The 18564-nt window shown below is 51.7% G+C and overlaps 1 protein-coding gene across 1 annotated transcript; it reads right to left on the bottom strand.

The window, feature by feature from the left end:
• Nucleotides 1–114: 114 nt before the first annotated feature.
• SH2D3A (SH2 domain containing 3A) lies at nucleotides 115–16220 on the bottom strand. Its single transcript, XM_037994596.2, has 10 exons — nucleotides 15298–16220; nucleotides 11747–11882; nucleotides 8421–8770; nucleotides 7367–7443; nucleotides 2298–2782; nucleotides 2083–2198; nucleotides 1717–1891; nucleotides 1518–1629; nucleotides 981–1166; nucleotides 115–285 (listed from the first exon to the last, which is right to left on the bottom strand). The coding sequence occupies exons 2-10, from the start codon at nucleotides 11813–11815 to the stop codon at nucleotides 125–127; spliced, it is 1731 nt and encodes a 576-aa protein (XP_037850524.2). The 5' UTR covers nucleotides 11816–11882; nucleotides 15298–16220; the 3' UTR covers nucleotides 115–124.
• Nucleotides 16221–18564: the final 2344 nt, after the last annotated feature.

Below are 18564 nucleotides of genomic sequence, written 5' to 3'. Positions count from 1 at the left end.
CTGCTGTGAGGCACAGGGCAGGTGTCCGCCTGAGGACGTGAGGAGCCTGGGACGACTCCTTTGGTCTCTTCCGGGGTCTGCAAACACCTGGGGATCCCGGGTGTGAAGAAAGGGGTCTGCGCTCTCAGCTGTCAGGCTCCAGGCGCTGTGACAGGACGCCGAGGACGCGCTGGAACTTCTCAAAGCGTTCAGCGTGCGGAGCTCCCGCGCCCCGGCTACCCCAGAGCAGCCTCCGCAGGAAGCCGGTGGTCAGGGCCTCCCTCAGCTCTGGGTTAGGCCGGAATCCTGGAAACAAGGTCAGGTGGGCTGGGGGCGGGGCCAAGGCGCCCGCCTCGCCCCTCCCAACCTCCCGCACCTGCCTTTCCCCTGAGGACTTTGACCCAACAGCGGCCCGGGAGGGACTTGCCCCACCTGCGGGATGACTAGGCGGGGTCAGAGGGGAGGGGGCTTCCAGCCCTCTGCAGGAATGGGGGTGGGGTGCCTGAGGGGCTCTACTAGAGTGCAAGGGGGTGGCCTGTTCCAGGTGCCAGATCCTGGGGGTCCCGCCTTAGGGGCTGTGCCTGGACGTGGGGCTGCACCGGTGGCGGGATCCCAGGTTGTCGGGGAAGGTGGGGGATCTTGTCGGCTGGGCTACCCTAGGATAGGAGGGAGGAATCGTTTGGAGGGAGCAGGGCGTTCCTCGAGATCGAGATCCCTGGGGTGCGGGATCGTTCTAGGTGGGAAGGGGGAGTGGGGACCCGCGGAGGTGGCTCTGGGGGCAGGACAGCCCGTTTTGAGGTGGACGGCCCTGTTCCTATCAATACCGCTGGAAGCAGCGTTTGCTTGGGGCGAGAACCTTCCTGGAGTGGAGACGTCCCAGTTTGGGTGGGGCTCCGGGAGGCGTGGCGAGAGGCTCCTTTCCTGGGACAGGTTGGGTTTGGGGGTTCGGCCAAAACTTGCCGGATCTGAAGTCTGCAGTACAGAGCAGAGGGAACGCTCACCTCGCAGGCGCTGGGCTGCCACCTTGCGGAATTTGGGTGCGTCCCGGGCCATGTGACGCGCCCCGTGCAGGGTGCGCAACAGCCGCTCGCAGCTCTCATCCAGCGGCCCCGCGACTTCCTGGCCCTCCAGCAGGCGCACCATGGGTGCCACGTGCGGCAGCGCCACCTCGCCGGGGTCGCAGGGTCCTGCGGAGGGGGAGGGTCTGATCTGGGTTTGGGGCTGTAGATAGGGCATGGGGCAGAGATGGAACCTAGGACACATGCAAGGGCGGGGCTTAGGATTGAGCGACAGCGGGGTCTGTGGACTGGGGCCAGGATCACAAGCCCCGTATGGGGGGCGGGGTCTATGGCGAAGGGGCGGGGCCTAGGGAAAGGGGCTGGGATCAAGGCTGGTAAGGGGGCGTGACCTAGGAACAAGTCTCGTGTGGAGGGCAGGGCCTAGAACTGATGTAGGAACAGGGCATAGGACTAGATTAAGATTTCTGTTAAATTTGGTCTGGGCCCCCGGAGGATGCCAAGCCCCAGACCTTCACTCACCAGCGCCCTCATCCAGAGCCCGCATCAGCGGCTTCAGCTTCTGCTCAAAGGCCAGCGCAGCCTCCGTGTGGCTCCTACGGAGCTGGCGCCACGTGTGCTCCAACCGGGACACCTGGGAGAAGAGACCTGCGCATGCCTCCTCTCCTGTCTTCCCAGTCACCCGCACTCCAGCTTCCTCCACTCCCTGCTCCCCACGAACCTGGGGCATGAGCAGGGCGCCCATGACCGCAGCCAGCCCGGGCAGGTCCCCCGCTGCCCCTGGCCGCAGCGCCAGCGCCAGCTCTACCAGGCCCCTCAGTGCGGCTGCGCGCTCCTCCAGCGGCCCCGAGCAGCCCAGCACTGCCAGTGCCCCGGCCAGCGCCAGTGTCTCATGCCTGCAGAAGCGGAGGGCAAGGGTCTGGGGGCAGTGGGGAAGTTTGTAATGCAGGGGTGAGGGGGGACAGGATGTGGCATTGCCCCATCTCCCTTCTTCCCTGGGGAACCATGAGTGGGGAGCTGTTTGGAGACCTTGGGAAGTCGGGGGGAATTGGCCTCCCCCAGCCAAGATTCCAAGCGGCTGGCTCACCTCTCCAGCAGTTCCAACCTCAAGCGACGTCCATGGGGAAGAGTGAGCAGCTCCAGGCCAGATGAGACCCCCATGTTGTCCCGCTGAACCCTGGTCACTCCCAGGAGGCCTGTGGCCTGCGGAAGGGAATGGGTAAGTCAGGTGAAGTGTGATTATGTAGTTATGGTGGGGTCTTGCCCTGGGCCTGGGGAGGAGCATCTCAGCAGGTGACCCACCTGGCAGTCTACCAATAGCAAGTGAAGGGCAGTGCTCCCAGGATGGTGCTCCAGGAACAGGCCACGGAGAGTATGCAGCACTTGGGGTTCCAGGGGCCGATTCTGGGGGCCCAGGAGGCAGGAGGGGGTATCAGGGGGGCAGAAAGAGATCTCAGCCTGTGGTCTTGTAAAACATCTGTTCTCTTCCTCCTCATCCTCCTTGGCCTCCCACCATGGGGCCTCTGGCTCTGGGCAGCTTTGGCTCAGGGATGTTCCCTGGACACAGGGTACTCGGGGCACCAGCTCGCAGTACGTTGGGGGACGTTCAGAGGCATCAGGCAGTTCGAAGGAGGGTGTCCGGGGAGGCTTCGCTGGTGCCTTGGCTTGAAGCTGCCCATCGGAGGCTCTGAGACTGTTGGCAACAGTTCCCAGGGGAGCAGGGGCCTTCAGCAACACGGGGTCACTGCCCGTTCGGGGCAAGGCAGATACGGGCATGGCGAAGGCTTCTGGAGATCATACAAGAGGGGTCAATGGGAATACACAGAGAAGATTGCTGAATGGGCGGGGGTGAGAGCTTCATGGGCTACTACCCACCTGATCCACCCACTCATTCCAATAATGGGGTATTCCAACCTATCCAGGGGCAATTTTGAATTTCAACAACCTCAACAGTAGAAATGGTAACATGCTTACACATGGTTGGAAAACTTTGGCATCTCTATTGTTCTGTAATTCTTTTTTAAAAATTTTTATTTTATTTTATAGAGATGGGATCTCACTGTGTTGCCCAGACTGGTGGACTGGTGTGGAATTCCTAGTCTCAAGCAATCCTCCCTCCTTGGCCTCCCAAAGTGCTGGGATCACAGGCATGAGCCACCTTGCCTGACCCTATGAATTCTGAATACTACATTTTAAATTTGAATTCTTTGTTTTTGCCCCTCTGATTGAAAGATGATAAGCAGTGACCCCACAAAATTAAAATTTTTTTTTTTTTAAAAGGATGAGCGTGGTGGTTGATGCCTGTAATCTCAGCATTTTGGGAGGAGCCAAGGTGAGAGGATCGCCGAGGCTAGGGATTCCAGACCAGTCTGGGCAACGTAACAAGATCTTGTCTCTACAAAAAGTTAGAAAATTAGCTGGTATGATGGCATGCACCTGTGGTCCCAGCTACTTGGGAGGCTGAGGTGGGAGGATCACTTGAGCCAGAGGCTGCAGTGAGGTATGACTGCACCACTGCACTCCAGCTTGGATGACAGAGTGAGACTCTATCTCGAAAAAAAAAAAAAGATATCTATGTATCTATAATTAAGTATAGATATATCTCTCTATGTCATATCTATACAGATAGATATCTATATATTATATAAATATATAATATATACTTAAGTATATCTTAAAATTAACATTAAATATATAATGTTGCCCTATATATTATATATAATTACATTTATATATGATAGATATTTTACTTTTCTCTTTTTTATGATAATATATATATATCTCCATAGATATGTCTATATAAATATATATAATTAATACAGATATCTATAGAGAGGCAGAAGGTATAAAAAATTCACAACCAAACCATGTATGGTATGACACTCAGATAAGTATCAAAGAAACCAAGCTTATTAAACCTTCTTTTTCTTTTTTTTCTTTTTTATTTCTTCTAAACAAACAAAAAAAGCAACAACCAAGAAAAAAACAGGATACACGTGCAGAATGTGCAGGTTGGTTACACGAGTATCCGTGTGCCATGGTGGTTTTTGCTGCACCTACTGGATCCCTCCTCTCAGTCCCCTCCCCTCACCCTAAACTTTCAAATGATGTCATTTGTAAGTGGGTGGCATGTTGACCTCCTGGACTGTTAGTACTTAAAACTGTACTAAGACTTTTGGGAGACTGTATTTACCATGCCTTTGAATAGGCTCTTTTCTAGGAACTTGAAACCATCCAACAGTGCCCGGCTTACTCTGAGTTAATTAAGGTCCAAAGTGCTCACTGTAGCTGAAAAATCCTCACAATCTGAGTCCCAGGGTCTCACTCTCTGACGCTCCCCTCATTCCCTCTGCTTCAGCTACACTCATCTGTCCCTCCTTCCCTCCCTCCCTTCCTTCCTTCCTTTCTTTTCTTTCTTGACGGAGTCTCACTCTGTCACCAGGCTGGAGTGCAGTGGCACCATCTCAGCTTATTGCAACCTCTGCCTCCCAGGTTCAAGTGATTCTCCTGCTTCAGCCTCCCGAGTAGCTGGGACTACAGGCACCACCACACCCAGTTAATTTTTGTATTTTTAGTAGAGATGGGGTTTCACCATGTTGACCAGGATGGTCTTGATCTCGACCTCGTGATCCGCCTGCCTCGGCCTCCCAAAATGCTGGGATTACAGGCATCAGCCACCGCACCCGGCCTTTTCTTTTCTTCTTTTTTTTTTTTTAATTTGAGACAGGGTCTCACTTTCTGTGGCCCAGGCTGGAGTGCAATGGTGCGATCACGGCTCACTGCAGCCTTGACTTCCTGGGCTCAAGTATCCTCTTGCTTCAACCTTCCAAGTAGCTAGGACCACAGGGGTGCAACACTACGCCCAGCTACCCACTTGTGTTTTGGTTGAATGAACAGCTTAAATTTTTTTTTTTTTTTTTTTTGGAAACGGAGTCTTGCTCTGTGGCCCAGGCTGGAGTGCACTGGCCTGATCTCGACTCACTGCAAGCTCCGCCTCCCGGGTTCACACCATTCTCCTGCCCCAGCCTCCTGAGTAGCTGGGACTACAGGCGCCCGCCACCACGCCCTGCTAATTTTTTGAAGTTTTAGTAGAGACACGGTTTCACCATGTTAGTCAGGAGGGTCTCGATCTTCTGACCTCGTGATCCGCCCGCCTGGGCCTCCCAAAGTGCTGGGATTACAGACGTGAGCCACTGCGCACCCGGCCTAACAGCTTAAATTCTTGTTCTGCCCCAAGAGCCTTTGCACTGCCTCTTCCTCCTGCCTGGTTATCCCCCAGTTATCCACCTTGTTCCCTCCCTCATTTCCTTCAATTTTATTTTTTTCTACAATGGGGCCTTTCCTGTCTACTATTTAAAATTGCTTGCCTGGGTGCAATGGCTCACGCCTGTAATCCCAGCACTTTGGGAGTTCGAGGCGGGTGGATTGCCGGAGGTCAGGAGTTTGAGACCAGCCTGACCAACATGGTGAAACCCCATCTCTACTAAAAATACAAAATTAGCAGGGCATGGTGCACATGCCTGTAATCCCAGCTACTCAGGAGGCTGAGGCAGGAAAATCGGTTGAACCCAGGAGGTGGAGGTTGCAGTGAGTTGATATTGCACCACTGCACTCCAGCCTGGGCAACAAGAGCAAAACTCTATCTCAAAAATAAATAAATAAATAAATAAATAAACAAATATGAAATAAAATTGCAATACACATCTCCATCTTTATAGTCCCTATCTGCCTTACTCTGTTTTTTGTTTGCTTTGGTTTTTTTGAGACAGAGTCTCACTCTGTCGCCCAGGCTGGAGTGCGGTGGCGCAGTCTCAGCTCACTGCAACCTCCACCTCCCAGGTTCAAGCAATTCTCCTGCCTCAGCCTCCTGAGTAGCTGGGATTACAGGCATATGCCACCATACCTGGCTAATTTTTTTTTTTTTTTTTTTTTTTTTTTTAGTAGAGATGCGTTTTCACCATGTTGGCCAGGCTGGTCTCGAACTCCTGACCTCAAGTGATCCGTCCACCTCGGCCTCCCAAAGTGCTAGGATTACAGACCTGAGCCACCTCACCCTTCCCTTGCTGTTTTATTATTATTTATTATTTATTTTTTATTTTTTTTTGACGGAGTCTCACTCTGTTGTCCAGGCTGGAGTGCAATGGCGTGATCTTGGCTCATGGCAACCTCCGCCTCCTGGGTTCAAGCAGTTCTCATGCCTCAGCCTCCCGACTAGCTGGGATTACAGGCGTGCACCACCACGCCCGGCTAATTTTTGTAGTTTTAGTAGACAGGGTTTCTCCATGTTGGCCAGGCTGGTCTCGAACTCCTGACTTCAGGTGATCCACCCAGCTCGGCCTCCCGAAGTGCTGGGGATTACAGGCCTGAGCCACTGTGCCTGGCCTTCCCTTACTGTGTTTTAATTTTCAACTTGAAGCAAACAAAATTGCCTTATTTCTGTGGTTCATGGTTTGTTGTCCTTTCATAGACTGTTGGCTCCCACCGGGCAGGGATCTTTGTCTCTTTCTGGTTCGCTGATGTATCCTAGCCCTCTGTGCAGGGCCTGGGATGCAGGAAGGGCTCATGTTGAGTGGGGTTGGGAGAAGGATGGGAAAAAAGGAGCATGAGGGGGCATTCAGGTGAGTCCTCCTTTAGGTAAGACTGTCAGACTCAACTGCTTTGAGGAACTTACCCTGGATGGAGAGGAGCCATTCAGGAAAAAATTAGGGGAATGAGAATGTTTGTGTCACCGGTGGAAATGTAAAGTGCAAAGGCCCCAAGGCAGGAATAAAAGCCTGAGGGTTCGAACAACTGCAAGGAGGGCTGTGTGACTAGTATGAGGAGGGTATGTGACAGAAGTTAGCAAGGTAAGCTGTGGTCAGAACAGGTACAGCTCCTTGGAATAATTGTAAACACACCTTTTGTTTTTTTGTTTTTGTTTTTTTTTTGAGATGGAGTTTTGTTCTGTCACCCAGGTTGGAGTGCAGTGGCATCATCTCGGCTCACTGCAACCTTCGCCTCCCGGGTTCAAGCAATTCTCCTGCTGCAGCCTCCCGAGTAGCTGGGATTACAGGTGCATGCCACCATGCTCGGCTAATTTTGTGTTTTTAGTGGAGATGGAGTTTCACCACGTTGGCCAGACCTCAAATGATCCACCAGCCTCGGCCTCCCAAAGTGCTGGGATTACAGGCATGAGCCACTGCGCTCAGCCTTGTAAACACACATTTTAAGCACCCACAAAGTCCCTGAGTGTTTTAAGTCATCGCAATTGTCATCATTTTCTAAAGCAAGAAATTGAGGCTCCAACAGGGTCCTGCACCTGACTAAGATCTCTTAGGTGGTGAGTTGCAAAGCCAATCCCTGAACCACAGGCCGTTCTGGTAGACACTCACCTATCCCAGTGGGGTCTTCTCTTGACCGTCCCATATGTGCCAAATCTGCAGGCTGACTGTTGCTCCACTTCCTTGCCCTGGGGGACAGAGTGGGAGAGACCTGTAGTCCCCACCTAAGCAGAGTGTCCCTCACCAATATCTGGAAAACCCTGTGTCCAGTTACTCTGTACCAGTGAGTCTCAACCACCCAAGGTGACCTACGTCCAGGGGACTCTTAGCAACGTGTGGAGACATCTTTAGTTGTCACGACTAGTAGCATCTAGTTGGATGGAGCTCAGGAATGCTGCTCAACATCCTACGATGCACACGACATCTCCACCTCCTCCCCCACAACTAAAAATGTTCGGGCCTCAAAACTCAACCAAGGCTGGGCGTGGTGGCTCACACCTGTAATCCCAGCACTATGGGAGGCCGAGGCGGGTGGATCACTTGAGGTCGGGAGTTTGAGACCAGCCTGGTCAACATGGTGAAACCCTGTCTCTACTAAAAATACAAAATATTAGCCTGGCGTGGTGGCTCATGCCTATAATCCCAGCACTTTGGGAGGCTGAGGCAGGTGGATCACTTGAGGTCAGGAGTTTGAGACCAGCCTGGCCAACATGGTGAAACCCTGTCTCTACTAAAAATATAAAAAATTAGCCAGGCATGGTGGTGCACCCCCGTAATCCCAGCTACTCGGGAAGCTGAGACAGGAGAATCGCTTAAACCCGGGAGGCGGAGGTTGCAGTGAGCTGAGATCGTGCCATTGCACTCCAGCCTGGGCAACAGAGTGAGACTTAGACTGAAGCAAGAAATAAAAAATAAAAAAAAATTTAAAAATTAGCTGGGCATGGTGGTGCACTCCTGTAATCCCAGCTACTTGGGAGGCTGAGGCAGGAGAATCGCTTGAACCTGAGAGGTGGAGGTTGCAGTGAGCTGAGATCACGGCACTGCACTCCAGCCTGGGCAACAGAGTGAGACTCAGTCTTAAAAAAAAAAAAAAAAAGTCAACCATTGAGTTGGAAAACCCTGAGAGTGCTGGGTGTTCTTAAGGAGGCAGGGAGACTGTGAGTACCTGAGAGGCTCTGTCCGAGCTGGGCCATCCATCAGGGTGTCCTCGCTAAAGCTGCGTCGCAGAGGCCTCTGCCAAGTCACAGGCCTGGAGACCACAGCCCCTGTGGCCTGGGACAGTGGGCGCCTGCCTGTCACGTAACTGTGAACCAGAGCGGGCATGCTGGGGAACTGCTCATCCTCCAGTTGAAAGAGAGCTGTGGGTCGGCCTGGCCGGGGACGCAGGGCCACACGGAACACCTCGAAATGGAGGGCTGAGCCCCGCCAGCGGCAGGAGATCACGGGGTGGCCCCCACGAGACCCAGAGGCACGAACCAGGAAGTCACCATCTTGCTGAAGAAGAGCTTCAGCCTTCTGTGGATGGAGGTAAGAGGGCAGAGGAATTAAGAATGAGCCCAGAGTAGTGGTTAATGGTGTCTCCCCCCATCATCACCCCCACCACCCAAGAAAAGCTACCCCAGTGAAACTTCTGTGGCAGGCAAAGACTGGGAAGTTTCACGCCAAGTTCTGTCCCCTATTCTGCTGGCACCTATGTAGACTACATTTCCCAGGCTCCCTTGCAGCTAGGGTTGTCATGTGATAACTGGCCAATGGGATGTGGGGTAGAAGGGCTATGGGAAATATCCAGACTTGACCCATAAAATCCTCCTGCACAGTCTTGTAGGTTCTGTCCCCTATCTGTCAGCTGATATCCCCAAAGCCCTGAGGGATGACAGAGCTACATGATATACTTGGCTCCCGACTGATTTATGGAGCTTTGCATCTCCACTTCTCAACCACCTTGGACTATGACATTAACATATTGACTGTGTTTAGCTGGTGATATATTGGGAATGTTTGTAACTAGCCACTAGGTGACGCTGACCGATGCAACATCAAATTTGGTAAATGCACTGGGCTTGTTATGCAAATATGGCTTCAAGAGAAGCCATTAGCTGGATGCTTCTAGATTGGGGCCCCCTCTTTTATAAACATTTGCAAGCAGTCTTATGCTAGCTGTGGTGGCTGGTGTCAAAATAGGGTAGGAAGGGTGGGGCACAATGGTTCACACCTGTAATCTCAGCACTTTGGGAGGCTGAGGAGGGCAGATCACTTGAGATCAGGAGTTTGAGACCAGCCTGGGCAACATGGCAAAACCCTGTCTTTACCAAAAAATATAAAAATTAGGTGGGCATGGTAGTGTGCACCTGTCATTCCAGCTACTCAGGAGGCTGAGGTGGGAGAATTGCTTGAACCCAGGAGGCAGAGGTTGCAGTGAACCGAGATGGAGCCATTGCATTCCAGCATGGGTGACAGAGCGAGATCATGTCTCAAAAAAAAAAAAAAAAAAAAAAAAAAAAAATTGGTGTGGGGCAGCAGGCAGAAAGGCCAGGACCCCAGAGAGAGGCAAAGTAGAGGTGAATGTGGGATCTGGGAATAATAGATGTAGCAGACACACATGTAACCCTTACTATATGTCAAGCACTGCTTTAACTGTAAAGGGCATTAACTCCTGTAATTCCTGTAACAAGTGTGGTAGGTATTATTATACCTTTTGTCTTTTTTTTTCTTTGAGACGGAGTTTCACTCTTGGTGCCCAGGCTGGAGTGCAATGGCACGATCTCGGCTCACTGCACCTCCGCCTCCCAGGTTCAAGCGATTCTCCTGTCTCAGCCTCCCAAGTAGCTGGGATTACAGGCATGTGCCACCATGCCCGGCTAAATTTTTGTATTTTTAGTAGAGATGGGGTTTCATAATATTGGTCAGGCTGGTCTTGAACTGCTGACCTCAGGTGATCCACCCGCCTCGGACTCCCAAAGTGCTGGGATTACGAGCATGAGTTACCGTGCCTGGCCCATTTTTTTTTCCAGCCTTTTTTTTTTTGAGTCAAGGTCTCTCTCGATTGCCCAGGCTGAGTGCAGTGGAGCAATCATGGCTCACCCACAGCCTTGACCTCCTGGGCTTAAGCAATTCTCCCATCTCAGCCTCCCGAGTAGTTGGGACAACAGTTACATGCCACCCATGCCTGGTTAATTTTTGTATTTTTTCTTTTTTTTTTTGTAGAGACAGAGTTCTGCTATGTTGCCCAGACTGGTTTGGGACTCCTAACCTCAAGTGATCCTCCTGCCTCAGCCTCCCAAAGTGCTGGGATTACAGGCATGAGCCAACATGCCTGGCCTGCTATCCCTATGTTAAAGATGGGGAGACTAAGGCCCAGAGAGGTCAAATACCCTGCCCAAGGTCACACACAATGTAAGTTGTAGGGTTTGGATTTGAACCTAGGGTGTCTGGGTCTAGATTATGGGCTTTTAACTTTTTTTTTTTTTTTTTTTAAGAGACGGAGTCTCTGTCTGTCGCCCAGGCTGGAGTGAAGTGGCCGGATCTCGGCTCACTGCAAGCTCCGCCTCCCAGGTTCGCGCCATTCTCCTGCCTCAGCCTCCTGAGCAGCTGGGACTACAGGCGCCTGCCACCATGCCCGGCTAATTTTTTTAATTTTTAGTAGAGACGGGGTTTCACCGTGTTAGCCAGGATGGTCTCGATCTCCTGACCTCGTGATCCGCCCATCTTGGCGTCCCAAAGTGCTGGGATTACAGGCTTGAGCCACTGCGCCCGGCCAGGGCTTTTAACAATTAAGCTATACTGCCTCTCATGATTTCATTAGATGCTCAGGGTCCCAGAATTTTTGGGGGTGACAACTGACTTTCAGATGCAGGTGGGAACCTCAGATTTATTTGTTTGTTTATTTATGTTTTTGACAGAGTCTCACTCTGTCACCCAGTCTGGAGTGCAGTGGCATAATTTTGGCTTACTACAACCTCTGCCTCCTGGGTTCAAGAGATTCTCCTGCCTCAGCCTCCCAAGTAGCTGGGACTACAGGCGCACACCACCACGTCCGGCTAATTTTTGTATTTTTAGTAGAGATGTGGTTTCACCATGTTGTCCAGGCTGGCCTTAAACTCCTGACTTCAAGTGATCCACCTGCCTCAGCCTCTCAAAGTGTTAGGATTATAGGCGTGAGCCACCATGCCTGGCTCAGGAGCCTCTGATTTAGAGGGAAATACCGGGAGGTAGATGGAGTTCAGAGGGAGAGACAGCCTGAGCCAAGAGCAGTTTGGGGGGCATTAGGACTCTCCTTAAGCTCCATCACCAATCTCATCATCCCAAAGAAAGTGATAATTTAAATATAGTGACAGTCCCCAACCAGCCAACCTTTAAGACAGTCCCCAGCCCTCTGCCATCTGTCCCAATAGACCTTGGCACTAAGTCCCTCATCCAGGGACCCAGGAGTCCTCAGCAAGGGTGTGAGAGACTCCCCACCAGATGGTGCTGAGGCCCTGCTGTGGGTGGTACCTGGCGGGACAGGAGGCCGTGGTACCAGGGTTGGCCAGCAAGGTCTTCTCCATCCTGTGGCACCTGCATGGAGCTCTTGGGGACAGAGGGTTCAAGGGCTGAGCTCTGCACTTACAAAGGCCTCAGTCTTCCACATCTGTAAAATGGGAATAATTAGCTCTGCTTGAGTGTCTGGGTCAGCTTCTTCCATCCTCTTCTTAATTTTGGAGACAGCTCCATCAAATCTTTTTTTTTTTTTTTTTTTTTTGAGACAGAGTTTCATTCTGTCACCCAGGCTGGAGTGCAATGGTGTGATCTTGGCTTACTCACTGCAACCTCTGCCTCCTGGGTTCAAGCGATTCTCCTGCCTCAGCCTCCGAAGTAGCTGGGATTACAAGCGTGCACCACCACACCCAGCTAATTTATTATTATTATTATTATTTTTTGTATTTTTAGTAGAGACAGGGTTTCTCCATGTTGGCCAGGCTGGTCTTGAACTCCTGACCTCAGATGATCCACCTGCCTCAGCCTCCCCAAAGGTGCTGGGATTACAGGCATAAGCCACCGCACCCAGACTTTTTTTACACTTAAAGAGAGAGGTCTCACTGTGGTGCCCAGGCTGGAGTGCAGTGCCTATTCACAGGTGTGATCATAGCACACTTTAGTCTTGAATTCCTGGGCTCAAGGAATCCTCTAGCCTCAGCCTCCCAAGTAGTGGGGATGACAGATGTCACCATTGTGTCTGTTCCAAATATAATGCAATTTTTATGAAGAAAAAAACATGACTGATGATGACATCATGCCACCCCATCTTGCAGAAATGTAATTAATGAATTCACTGAACCCCCATTTATTGAGCACCTATGGGGTCCCAGGCTCTGCTTTAGTCCCTAGAGACATAGCATTGAACAAAACCAATGGAAATCTCTGGCCTTGGGAGCTGACCTTCTACTGGGGAGAGGCACCTCAGAAATGAACTAGATGATGGTGTACATGAGTGAGTTCTAGACAAAAAACCTAAACCATGGATGGGATATAATGAAAGTACAGGTGCTGGGGTGAACACTTTTTTTTTTTTTTGAGACAGGGTCTTGCTTTGTTGCCCAGGCTGGAGTGCAGTGGCGTGATCTCAACTCACTGTAACTTACGCCTCCTGGGTTCAAGCAATTCTTGTGCCTCAGCCTCCTGAGTAGCTGGGACTACAGGCGTGTGACCCCATGCCTGGCTAATTTTTAAAATACTTTTAATAGAGATGGGGTTTCTCCATGTTGGCCAGGCTGGTCTCGAACTCCTGACCTCAGGTGATCCACCTGCCTCAGCCTCCCAAAGCACTGGGATTACCAGCATGAGCCACTGCGCCTGGCCATGCCTGGCTTATATATATATATCGGGTCTTGCCATGTTGCCCAGGCTGGGTGAACATTTTTGATTATGTGGCCAGGGAAGGTCTCATTGAGTAAAGTCTGGAAGGAATTCTGGGGAGTGTGCCAGGTGACCCTCTGGGTGAAAAAACATCCCAATCAGGGGGAATTTAACTTACAAACATCCTTGGCTTCTCGGCAACCTACGTGCACACTCAGAGGTTCTCAGGATAGGTGCAAATCTAACCCCTATTTTTTGCTTTAGAATGCAACACTGGGGGAGGGATGGGGGCCAGGTGCAGTGGCTCACTCTTGTAATCCTAGCATTTTGGGAGGTAGAGGCGGGTGGATCATCCGAGGTCAAGAGTTTGAGACCAGCCTGGCCAACACAGTGAAACCCCGTCTCTACTAAAAATACAAAAATTGGCCAGGCATGGTGGCGTGTGCCTGTAGTCCCAGCTACTCAGGAGGCTGAGGCGACAGAATCGCTTGAACCTGGGAGGTGGATCCTGCAGTAAGCCAAGATCACACCACTGTACTCCAACCTGGGCGACCAAGCAAGACTCCATCTCGGGGGGGGAAAAAATGTAACCCAGGGTTAAGATTTTTAGAAGGTCACATTTTGTAGCAATGTCAGCAAACAGCAATGTTGCCTTTGCAGGTCCTTGTATTTCAGAGCCCATATATTTGGTCATCATGATGATCGAATTTAGATCTCAGACATTTTGGTAGTTTCCTGATAATCTCACAGGCCTCAGGGCCAGTGTGTCTCAGGTGTCTGTCTGGTGGGGGAGATTTCTCTGGATGCTCCAGAAGAAGATAATCTGCTTCTTACTCTCCTGCAAGCTCTCCCCGCAGCCCTGCAAAGTCTTCTGGGTCTGGTAGGGTCTGCAGAGAAATTCCTGCCTCCTGAGTCAGCAGAAAGTTCCCAGACTAGCCCTAGGTGGCTTTAGGGGAGGAGCTCTGGGCAGGGAGCCAGCTGCCCGTGCGGCATACCTGAAGCCAGGTGTGTCTTTGGAATGCCTTTGCACTTCCTGTTCGTCACCTGGACCAGGGTTAGCCTCGGTCTCAGAGTCTCCCAACCCCAAGTTCCTGTCTTGTGTCTCCCTTAGTGAGAGTGAAGTTGAGTCAATGGCAAGGTTCTGGTTAGTTTGGGGATGCAGGGTGGCCATAGGTCAGCCAAAGGCCAACTAAGTCATTCTCCTGCCTCTGAGTCCTTTGGGATCATTTATTCGGGCACAGAAGAGAAGAAGGGGGCAGAGTCAGGCATCAGACCAAGCATGGGGAGAGGAGAGGGAATTATTCACATTCCAGTTGGATCATAAACATGTGTCCACGTGTGGGGAGGGATGTGGAGGGTGGGAACCACCAGCACAGGGGATACAAACACAGATGTATGCAGGACTCACTTCTGACATTGGACGAACATTGCTGGAGCACTTGCTGTGCACCAGGCTCTGTTCTAGAACCTAGAGATACAGTGACTAAGGAGATTAGAGCCCGGCACCGCCCTACCCTCCAGAGCTTGCAGTCGGCTGGGCAGGACAGATCACAAACAAGCACAAGATGAATGGAGAAGACAGACCATTTCTAAGAGTTATCAATGAAAGTGATAAGCCAGGGAGATGTGATAAAGGAGGCTGGACAGGACAGCCTCTCCTATAAAGTGACACTGGAACTGAGACCTCAGTACAGAAGGAGGCAGTTGGGCAAAGATTTCGAGGAGTCGTCTGGGTGAGGGGTACAGTAAGGGCAAAGACCTGGAGGTGAGATGGGCCTGCTTTTTATATTTTACATCATCAAGGCGGCTGGTGTAGCCGGAATACTATGAGCAAGGAGCAGATAGGAGGGCAGCGATGTTAGAGAGATCAGGAGGAGAGACGGGGCAGAAACTGGTGGACTTTGAATTTTAATCTCTACTGCCCAAGGGTTTTAAGTAAAGGAGGGGCCCGATCTGATTCGCCGTTTAAAAGGATCACTCAGGCAAAAGTGGAAACAATGGCTTTCTGTGCTGCACAGGAAATACACTTAGGGGATCACGCCCAGGTGAGCCCGGGCACACTGACACGCGTAATGCACAGCGACCCACTCATTCGCGAGGCGACCTCTTCTACCCCAGATCCTCCCTGCGAGCCGGTGGCCCCACCTGGAAAGAGAGGACGCCCCATCCCAATAATGTTGGTTCTCGATCTGCCCTGGGGCTCCACTCACCTAGGGAGGACCCGCGGGGCTCCCACGAGGCTGGGACCAGGCGGAAGCTGAGGCTCTGCGGCTCGGGGCTGCTGTCACCCCCGCCCTCCACGTTGCCACCGCCCCAGCCTTCCGAGACCACACCTAGTGGGAACCCAGCCCAGTTACCTGACCACGGCTCCTGCAGGCCCCGCCCCCTGCAGGCCCCGCCTCACACTAACTTCCCAGGCTCTTGCTCCGCCCCCTTGAAACAATTTTTTTTGCTACTAGCCACGCCCCCTGTGCGTGGCACCGCTTTCTCCATAGACCCGGCCCACTAGGGCAGCACTGCGCATCTTTTCCTGTCAATGGCCCCGCCCCTTGCACATAGCCATGCCCACCGAGTGACCACGCCCACTCGCAACCACCTCCTTAGCCCCGCCCCTTAGGGAAATAGAACAAATTTCATCCCAACGTTCCCGCCCCTTAGAACCCGGCCTCTCCCTTCCACCCAGGCGGCCCCAAGCACCCATGGTCCTTTGGTACCAGGGTGGGGTGGGATGGGGTATCTCTCTCCCTTCCCCGCCAAGGCTCTGGGTCAGGGCAGGGCAACTCCCTCGGGCTTTTACGCCAGGCTGGGGTAGCTGCGGCGGCTGTGACGTAAGGAGGGGTGCGCTTCCTCCAGACCGCCCTCCTGGATTTTCCGGAAAGAAGCCCCATTTGGGTGGCGGGTTTTGTGGAGAGATATCCGGGAAAACGCGACAGCTTCCTTCAGTGACAGCACGCTGGAGGGGGGCGGGACTTTGGGGGAGGTGGAAGGCAAATCATTCAGGTGGTTTCCTAGGTGGGAGGAAGGGTAGGGGGGACTTCCATCATGATGCCTGGAGATGAACAAGAGAAAAGGTGACAGGGACCTAGTGCAAGAGAGAGGACGCTTTGGCCACGTTTATTGATAAGTTCCTCATATTAACATCAGTCTTGTCTTGTAGAGATGGTGTCTTGCTATATTGCCCAGACTGGAGCGCAGTGGCCTGATCATAGCTTACCGTAGCCTCAACTTCCTGGGCTGAAGCGATTCTCCTGCTTTAGCCTTCCAAGCAACTGAGGCTAAAGGTGCACACCACCACGCTCAGCTAATTTTATTTTATTTTTTTGTAGAGATGGGGTCTTACTATGCTGCCCAGGCTCTGGAACTCCTGGGCTCATGCGATCTTCCTGCCTTGGCCTCCCAGAGCGCTGGGATTACAGACATGAGCCACTGTGCTTGAGCCAGTAACCACAGTCTGAAAAGCCATAGCAGCAGCTAATATTTATTGAGCATTTACTGTATACCAGGGCTGTTCTGTCAACTTGCTTTTTTTTTTTTTTTTTCTTTTTGAGACGGAGTTTCACTCTCGTTGCCCAGACTGGAGTGCAGTGGTAGCAATCTCAGCTCACTGCAACCTCCACCTCCCGGGTTCAAGCAATTCTCCTGCTGCAGCCTCCCGAGTAGCTGGGATTACAGGCTAATTTTTGTATTTTTAGTAGAGACGGGGTTTCACCATGTTGGCCAGAGCGGTCTCAAACTCTTGACCTCATGTGATTCACTTGCCTCGGCCTCCCAAAGTGCTGGGGTTACAGGTGTGAGGCCTCCATTTTACTTTTCAAACAGACCACCCTGTAAGGGTGATAGGTAGTATTTTTATCACTTCCATTTTCCAGATGGAGACACTGAGGCACAAGGCAGCTAAACCATTTGCCCAAGTTAACCTGGCTTGTAAGTGGTAGAGGCGAGAATCAAACCCGGAGCTCCGGAGTTTCATCCTGTTTGCCTCCCTTTCAATCTTCGCATGCCTACTTTCTCCAGGATGCTGCTTTGCAGTGAAAGTTACTCACCCACCATTTTGCAGATGAGGAAATTGAGGCCTAGAGGGCCAAGGATGCTTGGGGATGAAAAGTTTTGATGCCTGTAGGGTTGCAAAGCAGGGAATTTCCAGACTGGGCTCCCCCCACTGGCCCTGGCCAATGTGGAAGAGACTCCAAGCTCAAGAGCGGAAGAACGTTTCCTCCTTATCCCCCATCGGTCTAGTATTGGTATAGTCAGAGGCTATGGGCCTGTCCAGGGAAGGGGTCTAGCGCCTCCTCGTGGTTATAATAATTTAAAAAGAGGGCCCAGTACTTTGGGAGGCCTAGGTGGGCAGATCACCTGAGGTCAGGAGTTTGAGACCAGCCTGACCAACATGGTAAAATCCTGTCTCTACTAAAAATACAAAATTAGCTGGGTGTGGTGGCGTGCGCCTGTAATCTCAGCTACTGGGGAGGCTCAGGAGAATCACTTGAACCCGGGAGGCAGAGGTTGCCATGAGCTGAGATGTACCACTGCACTCCAGCCTGGTCAATAGAGCAAGACAAAAAAAAAAAAAAAAAAAAAAAAAGACACTATTGCAGTCTATAAGGAGAGGGATGTTGGTAGCTTGGATTTGGGTGGTGGCCATGGACATGATGATAAAGGGATGGGTTTGGGATAAATGTCAGGTGCAGTCAATAGAGCTTTCAGTTATTCATTCAACACGTATTTACGAGGCAGGCATATGTGCCGGGTGCTGCATAAGAGAGGGGTCAGTAGTGAACCAAAGAGACACAAATTCCTGAATAGACAATAAAGAAACAAGGATGACCGGGCGTCATGGCCCACATCTGTAATCCCAGTGCTTTGGGAAGCTGAGATGGGAGGATTGCTTGAGGCCAGGAGTTCAAGACAAGCTTGGGCAACATAGTAAGAGCCCCTCTCTGCAAAAAAAGTTTAAAATTAGCCAGGCACAGTGGCACGAGCCTGTAGTTCCAGCTACTTGGGGGTCTGAGGCGGGAGGATCACTTGAGCCCAAGAGCTTGAGGCTGCAGTAAGCTATGATCATGCCACTGAACTCCAGCCTGGGTGACAGAAGAAAGAGGCTGGGCACAGTGACTCAAGCCCATAATCACAGCACTTTGGAAGGCCAAGGCGGGCAGATTACTTGAGGTCAGGAGTTTGAGACCAGCCTGGCCAACATGCTGAAACCCTGTCTGTGAAAATACAAAAATTACCTGGGCATGGTGGTAGGTGCCAGTAATCCCAGCTGCCTGGGAGGCTGAGGTGGGGGAGAACCTGGGAGGCGGAGCTTACGGTGAGCTGAGATCATGCCATTGCACTCCATCTTGGGTGACAGAATGAGACCCTGTCAAAAAAGAGAAAGAAAGAAAGAAAGAGAGAGAGAGAGAAAGGAAGGAAGGAAGGAAGGAAGGAGAGAGAGAGAGAAAGAGAGGGAGAGAGAAACAGAGAAAGAAAGAAAA

Source organism: Chlorocebus sabaeus, chromosome 6 (assembly GCF_047675955.1).
Source record: "Chlorocebus sabaeus isolate Y175 chromosome 6, mChlSab1.0.hap1, whole genome shotgun sequence".
Taxonomy (NCBI): Eukaryota; Metazoa; Chordata; class Mammalia; order Primates; family Cercopithecidae; genus Chlorocebus; species Chlorocebus sabaeus.
Note: the sequence above shows the minus strand (reverse complement) of the source record. Positions and strands in the feature narration are given on the sequence as shown.

Bases quoted from the DNA above. Each gene is read 5' to 3' on its own strand.
- SH2D3A (XM_037994596.2), bottom strand. From the start codon at position 11,815: ATGCAGGTGCCACAGGATGGAGAAGACCTTGCTGGCCAACCCTGGTAC. The intron at 2,783-7,366 runs GTGAGTGTCTAC...TATGATCTCCAG, and splicing joins AGAAGACCCCACTGGGATAG to AAGCCTTCGCCATGCCCGTA. The intron at 1,630-1,716 runs GTTCGTGGGGAG...CTCTTCTCCCAG, and splicing joins GCGCCCTGCTCATGCCCCAG to GTGTCCCGGTTGGAGCACAC.